The sequence below is a fragment of the Barbus barbus genome (genome assembly GCF_936440315.1).
Source record: "Barbus barbus genome assembly, chromosome: 2".
Taxonomy (NCBI): Eukaryota; Metazoa; Chordata; class Actinopteri; order Cypriniformes; family Cyprinidae; genus Barbus; species Barbus barbus.
In genome coordinates, this window is record NC_136730.1 from 13994786 (window position 1) to 14013299 (window position 18514).

The 18514-nt window shown below is 36.4% G+C and overlaps 1 protein-coding gene across 3 annotated transcripts in view; it reads left to right on the plus strand.

Annotated features, from left to right (window-relative positions):
• Positions 1-18514, plus strand: part of LOC306885838 (diacylglycerol kinase delta) — a 74005-nt gene that overhangs the window by 52532 nt on the left and 2959 nt on the right. For all 3 annotated transcript variants that reach the window (XM_079442617.1, XM_079442618.1, XM_079442619.1), the window contains 25 exons: positions 3296-3406; positions 3518-3598; positions 3786-3890; positions 4505-4637; positions 4905-5011; positions 5095-5220; positions 5461-5563; positions 6778-6937; positions 7216-7324; positions 7901-8040; positions 8142-8226; positions 8388-8473; positions 8579-8678; positions 8921-9125; positions 9511-9609; positions 11322-11412; positions 12917-13024; positions 13227-13323; positions 13605-13712; positions 14530-14643; positions 14809-14943; positions 15778-15938; positions 16292-16406; positions 18048-18137; positions 18245-18361. In XM_079442617.1, the coding sequence (XP_079298743.1) occupies positions 3296-3406; positions 3518-3598; positions 3786-3890; positions 4505-4637; positions 4905-5011; positions 5095-5220; positions 5461-5563; positions 6778-6937; positions 7216-7324; positions 7901-8040; positions 8142-8226; positions 8388-8473; positions 8579-8678; positions 8921-9125; positions 9511-9609; positions 11322-11412; positions 12917-13024; positions 13227-13323; positions 13605-13712; positions 14530-14643; positions 14809-14943; positions 15778-15938; positions 16292-16406; positions 18048-18137; positions 18245-18361 (2886 nt within the window). The remainder of the gene's footprint in view (positions 1-3295; positions 3407-3517; positions 3599-3785; positions 3891-4504; positions 4638-4904; positions 5012-5094; positions 5221-5460; positions 5564-6777; positions 6938-7215; positions 7325-7900; positions 8041-8141; positions 8227-8387; positions 8474-8578; positions 8679-8920; positions 9126-9510; positions 9610-11321; positions 11413-12916; positions 13025-13226; positions 13324-13604; positions 13713-14529; positions 14644-14808; positions 14944-15777; positions 15939-16291; positions 16407-18047; positions 18138-18244; positions 18362-18514) is intronic.

The window sequence follows — 18514 nt, forward strand, 5'->3', positions numbered from 1 at the left end:
GAGAGAACCTGAAGAATTTAATTAGACTGAACGTCTAAGATTTAATTGTTTGTATTCACACAAGGGCATGTGATTGCATTAGAACATCAGACTAGTGGATCTAACCAGGAGGTCAAGGTTCGGCTGGTTACCAGTGCGTGTTATTTCCTTCTGGTAGATGGTGTAACGACATCATTATGGGGCCAAAAACATCTTTCATTCAAAAATAGTCTTGTACACGTGACTGGCTCAAAAAACAAAACAAAAAATCTTCAAAAACTCAGAACTCAGAACTAAAAAATAGCAGCTTCCAGGGCTGCATACACTATCCGAGCAACTCCCATTGACATAGATGTGAATGCTGATGGGTAGCTCTCTCTAGGTTTTATAACTACTTGGATCTAATCAGCTTTGCTGAAAGGAATCATGGGATTTGTAGTTCCAGCTCTATGAAGGGCATTGCAGAGGCACTGTGCCCTTCAGATAAGAGAGAGAGGACAAAAGAAGAGGATGACAGAAAGCAGGGAAAGGAATGAACAGGGTGAGCCAGAATGACGCAAGAAAGAAAAGAGAAAGGAGGAAGAGAACAGCAGGGTGAATACAGAAGCTGAGGATTTGAGAGGAACTAAAAAGAGAGTGAGGGGAGGATTAGAAGAGGAAGAGGAGATTAAACAAAAATAGCAATCATTGTGTGAGGATATCTGTCCTTAGAGTTCCTCTGAGTCACCAGCTGACTTCACTCTGTCTGTCTGTCTGTCTGTCTGTGTGTGTGTGTGTGTGTGTGTGTGTGTGTGTGTGTGTGAGAGAGAGAGAGAGAGAGAGAGAGAGAGAGTGTGTGTTTGCTTGCACATTGTGACAGATCAAAGATGTCCTCATCTTTTATGAATGTGGAACCAGCTCTGTTCTGAAAGGATGAAGTGAGTGATGTCTGGGTCTGATGCTAGTCTCGGTGTAGAGGGAAGCTTCACTGGCAGATATCCAAAAGTTTAGACTCTCACACCTAAGCTTGCACACACTTATTGGTTTAATTTATTACACACACATACACATTTCTTTTTTCTTTTAATTGAACTTTGTTGTTTGCTGAGCTAATTATATTTTCTAGAATACAAATATATTACCTTGTTTCCATAATGTAATTGATTTTAGATGTTTTCAAGAAAAATAGCAAAACCACACACACATTCACATTAACCTGCTAAATGAGGATATACCGTACATACAATAGACATCTGTTATTTTTATATTAATCTAAATGTGACTGCAAACTAAAACAATCCCTTAATCTACTCCAAGACACCATTATTTAATTGTTTTATAAATGGTTTTCCAATTGAAAATGACCCCCAGATGTCCTCAAAGGGAGGATTTGACAGATGTAACTACATTCTGAGGGCAGTTATGTCCCTGCACACATACATTTATGAGCTCTGCTGGGAGTCATGGTGGAGAAAATGAGACACCTGTTAAAAGGCATACGAAGAATATAATCACCTGCAAAAGTGACTCAGAGGTTACACTGACATTGCCCCCCCACACACACACATGCACACACATGTGACCTAACCCTCAATTTACTCTCCATTTTTGTATTTGTATGTCAATGGCGATGATGCAATTTAGTACATTTAAAATATATTTATTAAATGTGATTTTGAAAGTTATATTATAATTTTTATATTAAATTAAAATCAGATACTGATACTTTACAGTACGTTGGCTTTAGTATGTCAGTCAACACATCAAAAATACTGTAGTATTTTTTTCTTAAAGCACAACAAAAGATTATTTCAGTTATTTAAATTGTGAACATCTGCATCTTCTGTGTCATTAATATTATACCTGTAATTATTTTTTAGTACACTATTGATGCACATTCAATACAATTAAACACTTATTTTTCTCGAAGGTAGGAGTGTGTAAAAATGAGGATCAGGCTCTTTGACTTTTATTTTGAATATAGCCAGTGACAAACAGAACACACACACTCTTTCTTTCTCACCAGACCATGCTCTGTTAATGAATTCACTCCCTTCATACGCAATTTCTCTTGGCAGGTTGCCTGGCTAGGTTACTCATGTTGATTTCCTTGATGTTTTGCAACGACAATCTCACTCTCCTTGTTTTCAGTTTGACAGGCACGCGAGAGACAAATATGTTGTCGTTTCTGTCCCATCAGCCTGCCTCACTTCTGACCTAGCTACTGGAGTTGTTCTGCCACGATCCACTTATGAAATCCACATCTCATGTCATGACAGGTCACAGAATATGCCCCTGCATGTTTAGACAAGGACAGACACTGTTGTAATTTGACTTTACTGTGCCACGAAGTACAGCTGTATTTGATGACTTTTATAGCTTCTCTGCCCTTCAGAGCAGATTGAGGCATCGAGGTTTATGATGAAAGTTAGAGATGAATTCATGACATGACAGTGTTTTAAAGGTCCACGGTGAACTTTATGGAAATATGGCAGTTCCTCTGTCAGTGTTATAAGCACTTGAGTCAGGAATGTTGCTAGGCGACAGATCAGTTTTTACTGTAAGCTTACCGTAGCACCTTTACGGTTAACCATTGTTTGTTTTCTGTAAACAATTAAGCGAGCACAATGCAAAGAAAAAAGGAAGCATTAGAAAGTTATCTAACTGGTTTTTCAGTGTTATGTTAAGTCTCATAGAGACTCATAGATAGTTGTCCTCATTAGTCATTTCCTCTGAATTCATTAAAAATCTGTAGTCATATTATAGTTATAAGCAGAAATTTCTGCAGATTTTCAAAGAATTCAAATACCTTTTATTCATGAAGATCTACATATTACGCATTAAATACATATTCTGACTAATTTGATTATACTTCCAGCTACCAAAAGAGCACATTTTATCATGTTTAGAACCAGCAAAAACAGCATAAATAGAAAATGTGGAAAAGTCCCCCAGTTCCATCTGGTCCTGGTGATAAGCCACTGTGATTGAACTACAGGATTGTTAATGCAAGTTGAAGCCTCAGGGGTTTGTGTGTGTTAATTTCTTATTATGCTTCAGTATAACAAGCAAAAGACTGAATTTCATGCATGTGCAAAAGAAGCAATTTATGAACACCAGTAAATCCAACGGGCTGTGAAGCAGCTTCTAACAATAGCCAGTTCTAGCATGGCATGAAAATGTTTCATTATGAAAAATGTGGCAGTAGGGAAAAGTTTTTTCCACACACTGACACGTGAACACTATTATAAAAACAAATCAAGTCGTTGTATTTGCATTAGCTGTCTTTTATGCTAATTTGTCATCGCTTTTCTCTTTCTTTGCCTTTGTTTTGTAGAAAAGTGTGAAGGAGGGTCTTCTACTCAAACAGACCAGCTCTTTTCAAAGATGGAAGAGGAGGTATTTCAAACTGCGAGGCAGGACTCTGTACTATGCCAAAGATTCAAAGGTAAAAGCAGGGGTCTCTGTGTTCCTCTGGAGTAGACTGAACCTCAGGTGGTGCTGTATAGGTGCTTGTTTCAGTGTTTGTTCGTGACAGAAACATGCTACTGTCTTGCAGTCTCTCATATTTGATGAGGTCGACCTCTCAGACGCCAGTGTGGCCGAGACCAGCACTAAGAACATCAACAACAGTTTCACAGTAAGCAAAAGCTCTTCTCAATGGGTTTCTCAAAACCTAGTGAACGATTTTTGAAATACGCTGTCTACAGCAAGTAGGAATCTCACTGGATTTTGAGACAGCCCTATTCATTAGTTAGTTGTCATTCGTTCATTCATTCATTATTTACAACTGTTTAATAGCTCACACCTTACTGTCTCTTTCCTAGGTTATCACTCCATTCCGTAAGCTGATGTTGTGCGCAGAAAGCAGGAAAGAGATGGAAGACTGGATCAGTGCTTTGAAGTCTGTACAGAAATGGGAGACTTATGAGGTCGGTGTCTAAAACTTCACCTTTGACCCCATTCCAAAATCATTTGAAAGGTTCAGTTAATGTGCATTGATGCCCGTAATGGCTGCCCATTAGACAGTTTGATGTTTCTTCATTTCCTGGATTTCTTAATTAAGTGATCAATAAACGAAAGCAACAGAAGTATTTGCTGTAATTGTTATTGTGTTTAGGTGAAATATTGATGTAAAGGAGTTAGCGTGTCAATCCAATTTGTCAATGACAATTTAATAATGTTAGTAACTCTTAAATGATCCCAAGCCAGTCTTTGTCTGTAACGGTAGTTTTTGAACCTTTTTGACTCCAATATCTACCCCACACACAGTTTCAACCTGTTAAAATGTTTTAGAGCTTGGCATAACTAGAAAAAATTTATGTTCATTAAATATTAAAAAATAAATAATTTACATGACTTTTCTAGGTCTACATCACATATTTACAATAAATGAAAATTAAAATGTAATTTTTTTCAAATCATCTTGAGGCAGGATTATTATAGGTAACTGAAACTAAAACAATAAAATAAGAATCCCTCCCCTAGATTTGATTGGTTATGTATTTATAGTCCCATGACACTGATATGATTGTATTAATCACAGGCCAGTCAGTTTAACATGGAGCACTTCTCCGGGATGCATAACTGGTATGCCTGCTCTCACGCCCGGCCCACCTTCTGCAATGTGTGTCGAGAGGCTCTGTCAGGGGTCACCTCTCATGGCCTTTCCTGTGAAGGTAAACATAAACACAAAGCTTTTTTATTGTTGTCTATGCTTTTCATGTTTCCCATTATTTTTGTCTTTTTGCTTTTGTCTTTTTGGATTTCCCTTTTCTGTGCCATTTACCCTTTCTTGTGTTGTTTATTCTGCTTGTAGAACTAACAATGACGTTGTTTTTTTATAGCGTAATCAATGAGTCATGAAGAGGAACATTGCCCTCAGCCTGATATCACTTTCTAGTGACGATCTATTTAATATGTTATCTTTTCTCTGCATGTTTTAGTGTGTAAATTCAAAGCCCACAAGCGCTGTGCCGTACGATCCACAAATAACTGTAAGTGGACCACTTTGACGTCTATAGGAAATGACATCATAGAAGATGAGGCTGGAGTAAGTGAATCTTTGAATTATACATGCATGTGGTCTCAGTTGTATTCTGTACTGTACCTAAATCAGTGTGTTTGTGTGTACAGGTGTCAATGCCACACCAGTGGCTGGAGGGGAACCTACCGGTCAGCGCAAAGTGTGTGGTGTGCGATCGAAACTGCGGTAGTGTCCGTCGACTACAGGACTGGCGGTGCCTCTGGTGCAAAGCTATCGTACGTCACCTTCCTGCCCATTTTTTTAAACTGATCACAGTGCTGTGTATATCACCCACACCCACAATGTACCATCACACTCTGTAACCATAACAACTAGATACCACATAAACACCTAGATTTTACTGGAAAGATATGACATCATATTTATACAGGTGTGTACCTTGTGTAACCAGTGTGTCTCCACTGATGGGTATGAATAGCCAGTGATGTATCTCTCTATTCATTGCCTGTGTGTAGGTGCATAACAGCTGTAAGGAGCAGTTGGGAAAGGTTTGTCCTCTGGGTCAGTGTAAAGTCTCCATCATTCCGCCCACTGCACTTAACAGCATCGACTCTGACGGTAAGGGTTGCCCTGGTAACTGCATCAGCTCAGCTGTATCCATAACGCCTGTATACATTGTCATATACTTTTGTGTATGGACTTGCAAACGACATTCTCAGTTGAAGTATAATCAAGTATAATGTCAGTTAAATATACCATTAAATATCTAAAAATACAAAAAATATTTTTTGAAATAATGTTTTCTAGTTATTTAATTACTTAATATATAATATCATTCAGAAGTTTAAGGGTAAATAAATTAATATTTTTTTAATTAATACTTTTTATTCAGCATGAATGTACTAAATTGCTCTTACAAAAACATTTTTAAAATAGATGCTGTTCTTTTTGTACTCTATGTATGCAAAAATGCATCACAATTTCTACAAAACATGTATCAGCACCATTTTCAACATTAATAATAATAAGAAATTTCTTGAGGACCAAATCAACATGGTTAAAATGATTTCTTAAGGACCATGTGGCACCGAAGACTGGATGAAAGTCTTCATTTTAGAAAATATTAAAATGGAAAACAGCTATTTTAAATGATAATAATTCACAATTTTAGAAAATATATATATATATATATATATAAATATTTTAAAATTCTACATTAATTGATGTTTTTTTGGGAACAAATTGTTCTTTATATTAGATGTAGCCAAAATATAACCCAGCATATAAGATATAATGACATTTTGAATGTTAAAAGTTCTTGAATTATTTTGATTTAGTGTAATGAATATTCTTCTGAAAGATGAAATACAATAGAATAAAATCACTCTCTAGAGTGAGACTGGTCCCTAATGCCATGTCATCATCTTAGGCTATTTTCATGGCAAAACCCACATATATTCAAACCACAAACATAAATAAATTGTAGCTCAATCAGTGCTTTCTGATGACTTCAATCTGATTATGTTTTGGATATTTTCTCAAATCAGTTACCAGAAAAGAAAGAAAGAAACAACAAACCTTACTAAAAGTACTGTGACAGTTATGGTATCATTGTACTGCCATGATACATATAAAAATGCACTTTCAATTTTTAAGTCTTCTGCTACATTTAGAGACATTGTTAAAGAGACAGTGTTTAAAGCTAGTTACATTTCCCAAACATGACATCCCTCCCAAGTTCTTCTCCTCTCCTCTCCTTTCTGATTGCCACTCTCTCTCCTCCTTCTCCAATCCCTCCATTGTCCCTCTTCATCATCCCTTGCTCCCTGCAGGCTTCTGGAAAGCCACCAGTCCATCCTGCTCGAGTCCTCTGCTGGTGCTGGTGAACAGTAAGAGTGGTGACAACCAGGGCGTGAAGTTCCTGCGCAGGTTTAAGCAGCTGCTAAACCCGGCACAGGTCTTTGACCTCATGAATGGCGGCCCACAGCTGGGGTGAGGTTAACGCCCGCTTATCACACACTGCAGTAGCAATTAAAAGGCTTTGTAAGGCAATAAAAGAGTCAGGAATCAGTCACAGTAGCTTAGCTTTTACAACAAACAAACCTTTTTATTTGATAACTGTAACATTCTCGGTCAAGATGTGCTTTCAAACTTTTAATAGCATCCTGACATGTTTTAACATACAATTTTGCTGGCAAATAAAAAAAAATTGGCAAAAACAATTTGCTCACTGAACCATATTTGTTTTATATTTTTGTTTGTGCATACAGGCTTCGTCTTTTCCAGAAGTTTGAGACCTTTCGTACCCTGGTGTGTGGTGGAGATGGGAGCGTGGGCTGGGTTCTTTCTGAACTGGACAAACTCAGCCTGCACAAACAGGTCAGAATAACCAGAAAAAGAATTCTTACATTTAATAAAAGATTATGAGAACAATAATTGTTTTATAATAGCATGCACTAATGTAAAAATAGACCACTACCATTCAAAATTAATTTTTTTCTGAAAGAATTGCATTAAATTCATCAAAAGTGAATACATTTATATTACAAAAGAGTTCTGTTTCAAATAAATATGTTCTATTCATCAAATAATGCTGCCAAAAATGATCATGATTTCCATAAAAATAAGTAGCTGTTTTCAAATGTTTCTTTAGTACAAAATCAGCATATTAGAATGATTTCTGAAGTGTTGTGTGTCTGAAATAATGCCTGCTATAAAATTCAGCTTTGCATTCGCAGAAATAAATTACCTTTTAAATTATATTAAAATAAAAACTGCTATTTTATATGAATAATATTTCACAACATTACTGTTTTTACTGTATTTTTGTATCAAATAAATGCTTGGTGAGCATAGAAGACTTTTTTCAAAATCTTGCAGGCCTGAACATTTTTGAATGGTAGTGTACTGTACATACAGTAGGGTCACATCTTCATTGTGTTGTGTGTGTAACAGTGTCAGCTGGGCATGCTGCCGCTAGGCACAGGAAATGACCTGGCGCGTGTGCTGGGCTGGGGAGGACTGTGTGATGATGATGCTCAGCTGCTGCAGATACTGGAGAAACTGGAGAGAGCTACAACCAAGATGCTGGACAGGTGAGAGACAGAGTAAAAGAGAGAGACTGAATAAATGGATGAGCGGATGATTGACTCTCATCAAACTCGTCTCTCTGTTCCTGAATGTGTGTGTGTCACAGATGGAGTGTGATGACCTATGAAGTGCCCACCAAACTGACTCCAGCTATCATAAAGGAGGAGGATCCATCAGACTCTCCCTTACAGGTAATCTTGTAATAATATTTCACAGTATTGCTGTTTTTACTGTAATTTAATAAAATAAATGCAGCCTTGGTAGGACTTCTTTCAAAAACATTAAAAATCTTACCAACCCCAAACCTTTGAATTCAAGTGCAAGTTGTCTAAATCATGTTTCTGAAATCCAGATTACACAATATGCTGATTCTGTTGCCACGCACTTGACCAAAATCCTGGACTCTGACAAACACAGTGATGTTATATCATCTGCTAAGTGAGTACAGAGATGGTTTGTTTGTGGATGTGTTGTGAGGGTTGTTTATTTTATTTAAAACGTAATTTAAAAATCCCTTTGTCTTCCTGTCTCTTTCTGTCACAGGTTTCTGTGTGGAACAGTTAATGATTTTGTGGCTGAGGTCGGCAAAGCTTATGAACGGGCCACAGAGAATAAAGAGGAGGCTGATGCTATGGCAAGAAAGGTCAATCTTGAGGCTTTTTTAGCAATTAAATTATGAGCCCAAAGAGCATGTAAACTGTTAAATGAACAGACAAATGATGAGTTTAATGAACAGTCAAAGAACTAAATGAACATTCTTAAAATTAGTGAATTAGCAGTCAAAAGATTAATTAAATTAACAGATAAATAGACAGTTAAATGAAGAGTCCTATTCTTTATAAACCAAAAAAAAACTGTTGATTTGTGCTGTTGTGTCTCTCTCAGTGTGCCATGTTGAATGAGAAGCTGGACTCTTTGGTTAAGGCTCTCAATGAAGACGCCAATGCTCAGCTGGTACCATCCGGGTCCATCTCACCAGATGAGAGCGACACTGATCAGTCCAGACCCTTCAGATCAAGAGAGCAGCTAATGCTGAGGGCCAACAGCCTGAAGAAAGCACTCCGACAAATCATAGATCAGGCAGAAAAAGGTCATTCTTCAACGTATATGAGTGGAAATATCTGGGTTTTGGGACAGTATTAGATTACATAGAATAAACCTCAAGACAAACATATTGTAGAGTATTGTAAGGTAAAAGTTTTACCTTACGGTTTTAAAAACTATTGTACTTCATTAAGATAACTGTTAAAAAAAAACAACACGTTCAAAACATGCCCAGAGAGAAAAACATGAAAAGGCTTTAATGAAAAACATTTTAGCTTGTAGTTTCTGCCTTGTTTGTCTTGATTGTATTTAAATAAGGTTAAACTAAAATCTATTGTTTGCAGATGTACAGTACAGGAATGACACAACATGTTACAGTAGTGGCTACTTGACCACTTCAGTCAATATTTAATTAGACTGTTTTCTCTCAGTGGTGGATGAGCAGAACAGACACACCCAGGTGCAGAGAATGTCATCCTCCTCATCAATCAAAAGAGGCAGCAGTGAGGACCTAAAGGAGGCGGAGCCACGTGAGTAATAAACTCAGTTTATGAATATTAATACTGTAGATGGTGCCTTTTAATTAGATCCTTAAGAGTTTCTCAATTAATCTTTTCCCTGGAAAGTTTTTCCTCATCAGAATTTTTATTCAAACCATTGGCATTTGAATATATGGCAGCTGTTCTTAACAAAATAGCAAACCAAATTGCAGCTGACCTCAACCTGTGGTTTATTAAACCAGCCACCACAGTCCCTGAATGAATTAAAGGATCCTTACTCATTTTGTGAATATGAAGGTCTGCTGTGGAAATTAATGCTAAAGAGCATTTCCAATACACTAGGCGTAAAATTAAATGCATAAATTTAGGGGATACAAAAAAATAACAATGTGTGTGCAGAATGTCCTGGTGGGCACCATAGCTTCAGTTAAATTGAAGCAGAAACTACATCATGCAATCCAGACACGGTCTAGAAAAGGTCGTCCCTCAGAACTGTCTGCGTGAGCGGGGAGACGGGAAAAAGGAAGGCCAAGGATCATTTGAAGGAGCAACAGACTTAATTAACATCAACTATCAACATGCATAACACTGCATTAGCTCAAATAAAGGGTAGCACTAAAGAAGCCATTTTCCATAAGAACTTGTGTTTTATTTTTAATTCAAGTTATATTTTCACTGACATTATCAAAATAATTTTCGAATCTAATTTTTAGATAATATTTCCTAATATAAATCACTGCCACACGTAAGTGCTCTGAGTCCTTTGAACAAAAGAAAATCAGTTTTCACTGTTAGTTTGAGTAAAATTCTCTCTTGTCCATGTTATTCAATAAATGTAATCAAGTCAATTTAATATCAATTAGTTTTTTTCAAAGAAAATAACTAGCTTCACTTGACAAGGGTTCGTTCTGTCAATTAGAAATTGAAAAACGAGTTAACATTTAATAATAAACTTTACTCGAAATAAATGAGGAGTAAGTGTTGAAATTAATTTGTCTGCTGTTTTATGTGTTTTTGCACCATGAGATCTGTTGTGTTGGAGTTTTGGGGGGGTTACCACTGCACTTAGCAGAGGAGAGCTTGTGATTCAGTTGAGGATGGGATAAAGAGCATTAAGCCTATATTTCTGCAGTATGTAGCTTTATTTAAAAAGCAATATGCCAGTGCAGTGATAGATGCTTTACTTTCTTAGACTCATTGTTATATTTAGTTAAAAGAAAACTGTAGGCTATAAGAGATTTTCACGTTCACAAAGTGTTAGAGAAAGTCAATTTAATGGAGTTCTGTGTTTCATTTAGTTTTAATAAATGTAGTTTCTCTTTTTAGTACACTTAAATCTGTTCATAGTACTCATAAATATTTAAACTCAAATGATTTAAGGAAATCAGTTTACCCAATTTGAGTAACATTGTGTTTTATGCTGTATAAGTCAAGTTTGAATTAAAACAAACACTTTCAGTCTTACACTACTAAATTTAAATACACAAACTGAGTCCTAATTATAATAAATGCTGAATAATTTTCAAGGTGTACATCATGCACAAAATAATTGAAACTACCAAGAAATAACTATTAGCATGAACTTCTAAAACTTCCAATATCTAAATCAAGATTATCTTAGTTAATTTAACCACTTAACTAAAAAGTAAATTCAAAAGCTATTTTTAAAGAGTGCTTTGATGCCCATTATTATTTTTCTCTTTCTCTTTCTCTTTTCTAATGGCTGCACCTTCATTTGACAGGTCAAAACACATTGAGTCCAACCACTACAGCCCCTATTTTACTGGAGAAGTCCGAGAGCTTCAGCACTGTGCTTTTCTCTGAAGACTCTGTGTAAGGCCATGCAAACACACACACACACACACACACATGTGCATTAAAGAGCTCTTATCTTTCTCCAGAGAAGTGCAGTAATGGCATCTGAGGTTCTAGTAGCTCTAAAACCATGTTGACAGTGTAATATCCCAGTGTGTTTACTATTCTCAGTGGACATAAATCTGTTTTTAAACTGAGTCCTTCATTCAACTCGTTTCACTGACTCAGAGATTATCTTTGGTTACCACATACTCTATGACTGTGCTTCGAAACCTATAGTGAACTGCATGTCTAGACAGTGTTTGTGGGCCTCATAGCTGCATTTGAAAGTTCAAAACCCATATTATGCCCAGAAATGCAGCACATTACGTTTTTAACCACAGCCTTACTGTATATGTTTCCATCTACAGGCTATAGGACTCATGTTTACAATGTTAGCATTATTTACTTAATTATATAGATCAGTTTTAGATGATCTGAGAATGAGTAAAGACTTCTGTGCATGGCATTGCAACACTATGGAAATCTCCACATATCAGCTTCTGTAGCATTACATTATTAGCAGGGGATCAGGACACACTCAGATTATAAATTGTGATAATGATGGTGTGTGCATTGTACAAATCATAAAACCCCAAACAGCTAAACTCAAGCATGGAGATAAATATAAGATCAAAGGCTATAGCTATCTGATGCAACAAATGGGACCTCATCTTGCCACCTCTGTAGCATACGATATCTTTTATTAAAAGATAGGGACAGTAAATATAAAAAGTACAGTATTGATCAAATTTCTTATGCTCATCAAGGCTTCATTTGTTTGATCAAAAATACAGTAAAAACAGTAGTATTGTGAAATATTATTACAATTTATAATAAATGTTTTTTATTTTAATATATTTAAAATGTAATTTATTTCTGGCATGGCAAAGCTGTATTTTCAGCAGCCATTACTCCAGTCTTCAGTGTCACATGATCCTTCAGAAGTCATTCTGATTTGGTGCTCAAAAACATTTATTTTTAGTAACTATTTTGAATACATTGTTGCTTAATATTTTGTGGAAACCATGATCTATTTTTTGAGGATTCTATGATGAATAGAAAGTTCAAAACAACAAAATTGATTTTAAATAGAAATCTTTTAAATATGTAAAGTGTCGATTTTGATCAATTTAATGTGTCCTTCCTGTATTTTAATTTCTTTATAAAAAATTCTTACTGACCCCAAACTTTTTGTATATATTATATAATGCTTAATAGATTATTAGAAGCTCAGTGCTTATTATGGCCGTCATTAAAAGATACTTATCTAACAAATCTAGAATCCTTCACCTTTGTGACATTACTGCAATTTCATCTATAAATAAATAAATCAATACAGTTTTTCACTGTTTATTGTGAACAATGTCAGTATGATGAATACAGCTACCTTTGCTGTTCATTTAGCTCTCCAAAAAATGTTTTTGATTCGTAAGTGACTCAGCTTACACACTTTCCTCCTGCTTGTTTCTTTGTTCCACAGGCAGTGCACAGAAAAGTGTGTGATGAATAACTATTTTGGCATTGGGCTGGATGCCAAAATATCTCTAGAGTTCAACAACAAGAGAGACGAGCACCCAAAAAAGTGCAGGTAAGAGAGAAATAATATTTAATTATTGCTTTATAGAGTTCACTTAATCCAAATGAATATGTTTTGCAGAGAAGTGGGATTACTAGTTACTGATGTGCTTTTATCAAGGCGCATCAGATTTTTTCAGTAACCCTGTTTTTTGACAAATGCTGTGTTAATATTATGTTGACTGAAACTGTGAAATCTTCTATGTTTTTAACAGTAGTCGCACTAAAAACATGATGTGGTACGGAGTGCTAGGGACCAAAGAGCTAGTGCAGAAAACCTACAAGAACCTGGAACAAAGAGTCCAACTGGAGGTATGAGCTCAGAGAATGAAAGATGCTGACATATGGGCTGAATGCATTTCTCTCTTTCTGCCATTTAATGGAAAGAGAAAAGCACTCCTTGTGCCATTTACTTCACACACTATGAATGATGCTCTGCCACTGTGTGTGTGTGTGTGTGTGTGTGTGTGTGTGTGCATGCACGTGTACTGTTTATCCGTGCAAGTGGTCATGGTTTCATGTTTCAAATGTTGTTCTGAGAAGCTATACATCATGTAACCTCTCTCTTTTTCTCTTATTCTCTTTGTGTGCAGTGTGATGGAGTGCCCATGTCCTTGCCGAGTCTTCAGGGCCTTGCTGTTTTGAACATCCCCAGCTATGCAGGAGGCATTAATTTCTGGGGTGGCACCAAAGAGGACAATGTGAGTCCATCAATGAAACCGAATTTCAGTTCAGAACTTATAACTTTACTTTCCGAAGGGCAGTTCAGTTCAACAAAGTGAAAATCATCTCAGAGTTGAACAGATGAATCTGTGCCCTGCATTTATCTTCAGTGCATCTCTTTAATGTTCTGAGCTGTCAATAAACAATGGCTCTTCCTGTAGATATGACTTTCAGAATGCATCAAGCACATTTACAGCCACTCACCAATCCATCAATTCCCTTTCATCATCATTTCTCAAAAACAATTTGTCAGTAAAGTGCATTGTGGCATATAAACAAGAAGCAATATGAAACCGGTGTGCAGAATAAATGATGGAAAATAGATGAGAATGTTAAACAGCACTGAACACAGTGCAAATGCAATAAGTGTGCTAATACATATTACACTGAAAACTAGTAATGCTTATATGCTCTTGCTCATGGAATATTTCTTAAGTATACAGTGTAATGGGTGCAAAAAAAAAGTTTTATATATATTACAGAGGATAACCGTCCTAGCTGGAGTGACTCTGTTATTGGATCTGTCTAACTCATGTTACTGTAACAGATTCTTTCCTGTAAAGTGTTTATGTCTATCAAAGAGGAATATCATTTCCCAGCAAGAGTCAGAGTGTGCAGACAACATCTGGTCCTTCCTGTGTTTCATGTGATTTTATTAAAGTTGCTTACCTTGAAACATGCAGATTCAGATCCAAAATAGATTTATATAGACTTGTGTAAATAAAGTATCAGATAATGAGAATGTGGTTCAGCGGTGGACATTATGAAATTTGGTCTGCTGTTATATTTGTATAGAATTTTGGTGCTCCATCTTTTGATGATAAGAAGTTGGAGGTGGTGGCTGTGTTCGGCAGCATGCAGATGGCCATGTCTCGAGTCATCAACCTGCAGCATCACCGCATCGCACAGGTCTGAACTCAAGCATTTAATCGAATGTTGTTTTGTTTCTGAGAATTAGTTTGAGTCATTTATGGTGCATAATTTAATAATATGGGTGAATTACACATCATTTAGAGCTATTCAGTCCTCAGTCATATTAGCTGGCACGTAGTTGACACTAGCTGTCCTCCTCAGTGTCGGCAGGTGAAGATCACAATCCTGGGTGATGAAGGTGTGCCTGTGCAGGTGGACGGTGAGGCCTGGATTCAGCCTCCTGGCATCGTACAAATCGTCCATAAGAACCGAGCCCAGATGCTCACCAGAGACCGGGTCAGTGTGTGTGCATGCTCATCTTCTTTTCTCGTCTTTAAAAATGTCTTTATAACTGTCAGAACAGACCAGCATCACAAGTCACCTCTATTTATTGCATGATAATTTTGACTTTTCAATTCTGATGAGCTGCTGTCCCCACTAGACTAACCTAACCAGTAATACTTCTTTTGTCTACCAGTTTCACCAGAAAAACAAGCTTTATCAGCTTAGTTTTGCCGACAAACTGCACAGTCAAGTCAGGTCACCTTTATTTATATACAGTCAAATGAGTTCAGTTAAAAGAAAAAAAAGTTCAGTTCAAAGATAAGCAGCTCTACAGAAGGCAATAGTGATGTTATTCAGCTTGAGTCAGCTCAGAGTTGAATCAGTTAAGTTCAGTAACAGTGCCAATGTTGTAAAATTCATCAATTATGAAACGAAGAAGTTTAAGAAATTAAGCAGTTACAGAAAACAGTAGTGTCATCATCTAATCATATAAATGGATCTATAAATGCATCGTTTTCTGTTTATTTTATTAAAATACAGCGAAAGCAATACCATTGTGAAATATTATTTCAATATTAAATAATTATTTTAAATGGTTTCTTTTTTAGTTTTCTATTTATTCACTGTCATTTATTCACGTGATTGCAAATCTGAATTTTTCAAAGTTGAGTTGTCACTCTTCAGTGACACATAATCCTTCAGAAATCGTTCTAATATGCTGATTTAGTGCTCAACCTGCATTTCATATTATTATTATCAGTGTCAGGTGAGTTATAGCCCCCTAAACATTTCTGACCTCAAACTTTAGTCTAGAAGTGTCAACATTGTGTGTTGCCATGACTCTAGGCGTTCGAGAGCACGCTGAAATCATGGGAAGACAAGCGGAAAGGTGACAGCCGCCCAGCCCGGCCCCGACTGAATTCCCAGCAGTCCATGGAGTATCTGACAGAAGAGGAATGTGCGCAGGTGCAGCAGCTTGGTTTAGTGGCCGACACACTCATCAACAGGTGTGTCTGTGTGTGCCTGTATGAAGACTCTGTGACATCCACACATATGTAGTCTGTAACCCAACAGGAATGTCACTCCACAGCGAATATCAATGCATACACTAGTGAAACTATTTGAGGGCTATTTAAGAAATGAACTGTGAATCTGTTTTACCTGAAACCGCACCCATTACTGTAACTTCTAATCCTCAGAAATGTGAACATTTCCTTGTATTAATTGTCTTTAAAATTATTAAAAGTATTAAAAGTCATTTTACTGTCACAGTTACATTTAAAGCCATGCATTAAAGGCTTATGTGAAGGAAAAGCATGTGTTATGCTGCAGCTGAATGTGTGTTGCTGATGTTTTGTAGGATTCGGGAGGTGGCTAAGACTCATAAGGTGGTGGAGCAGGAATTAGCTCACTCTGTCAATGCCTGTGCTGCGGTCCTGAGTGAAGCCTTCCCCTCCAAACCCTCCAGCCCTGAGGTGACCAAAACACTTTTGTTGTTGGACTGTTATTTTTTGACAATATATTTAACAACCAAATATAACACAATTAAAAAAAAAATGTATGACACTGTTTGTATAATTCTGTAAGCTCAGCATTTTTAATCACCTACAAGCAAAATACTCTGTAGATGGTAATACTGTTTCTAAAAAGAATTATTTTCATTTGTGAATATTTAAACTGAATGCACAACATTTAAAAAAAAATAATAATGTATGTATATAATATACAGTATATAAGTAAATATATAAACTATTGTTGAAAAGTTTGGAGTGAGCACTTTTTTTAAGAAATGGATACTTTTATTCAGCAAAGAATAATTAAAATTGATCAAAAGTGACTGTAATGTCTTTTGAAAGCCAATGTAGAGACATTGCAACAATATTTCAAATAAATACTGTTCTTCTGAATTTTCAGTTCATCAAAAAATCCAGAAAAAATCTATCACAGTTTGCACAAATATATGTGACCCTGGAGCACAAAAGCAGTCTTAAGTCGCTGGGGTATATTTGAAGCAATAGCCAAAAATACATTGCATGGATCAAAATTATAGATTTTTCTTTTATGCCAAAAATCATTAGGATATTAAGTAAAGATCATGTTCCATGAAGATATTTTGTAAATCTCCTACTGTAAATATATCAAAACTTCATTTTTTATTAGTAATATGCATTGCTAAGAACTTCGTTTGATAATTTTAAAGGCGATTTTCTCAATATTTAGATTTTTTTTTGCACCCTCAGGTTCCAGATTTTCAAATAGTTGCATCTCAGCCAAATATTGTCCTGTCCTAACAAACTATACATCAATGGAAAACTTAGTTATTCAGCTGATGTAGAAATCTCAATTTTGAAAAATTGACCCTTATGACTGGTTTTGTTGTCCAGGGTCGCATATTATAGAGCAATATTAACAATAGAAAGAAATGATTCTTGAACAGCAAATCAGCATATTAGAATGATTTCTGGAGGATCATGTGACACTGAAGACTGAAATAATGGCTGCTGAAAATACAGCTTTACATCACGGCAATGAATAACATTTTAAAATATACTGAAATAAACTGTTATTTTAAATTGTAATAATATTTCATAATATTACTGTTTTTGTATCAAATAAATGCAGCCTTGATCAGAATAAGCAATGTCTTTCAAAAACATTAACAAATCTTAACAACTCCAAACTTTTGAACAGTCCAAATGTGTGACACCACTGGTGAATATGAGTGGAGGAGTCTGTCCCACTTCAGCTTTAAAGACCGCATCACTTAGTATAAGCTACATGAACTCAACAAATGTGTGTAAAACCTGATGCGGAAGCAATTCTAAACTTAATGTCACAATTATTCTTAAAACCTTCTGAACATTCTGCTTGCTTTGCAAGTTACCAAGTTCACCTTTCAGTCTTCAGTAGAAATAATAGCAGGTCCTTTCTTCCTGCTGAGACTTTCAGCATGTTCCTATTGAGCTGCTCATGCTGTTCTCCACTGGACCTCAATTGACCAGCCAATAGAAGAATAACTGAAGGAACTAAACAGCACTGTGTGTTAATCACTGAACAAGCAAGAGTCTGTCAGGAAGTCAAACTAAACCTGAACTGTGTGTGTGTGTTCTCTGCAGGTTTTGAGCCGCAGTACAGCTGTAGAAATTGTCAACAGCAGTAAAGTTCTCCAGCAAGAGACCAAGATGCTGCTGGAGGGAAAAATGCTGGTGAGCGGCATCACTGTCTCTCTCTCGCTTGCTTTCTCTGGCCTGTTCTTATACAGAAGTAATGCAGTCATATGTTAAAGACATTTTCTGTGTGTCTGTTTGTGTAGCATTTGGAGTCTTCTCAAAAAGAGGAGCTTCTTTCCACAGTGGAGAGCCTCAGCGCTGAGTTACACAAGCTGGAGGACATTCACTGGATCTGTCCCAGCATGCACTGCTCTGAAGAGGTTTGTCCTACACAGCATTCACTTCTCCAGAGCTTTGAGTGTGACCCTTGGACTTGCATTTTAGTTCAAATTACTTTATCTATAAAGCACATCAGTTGGATTCCAAATGTAAAAAGTACATTAAATAACTTTGAATAAAAGTTGTTTAGAAAT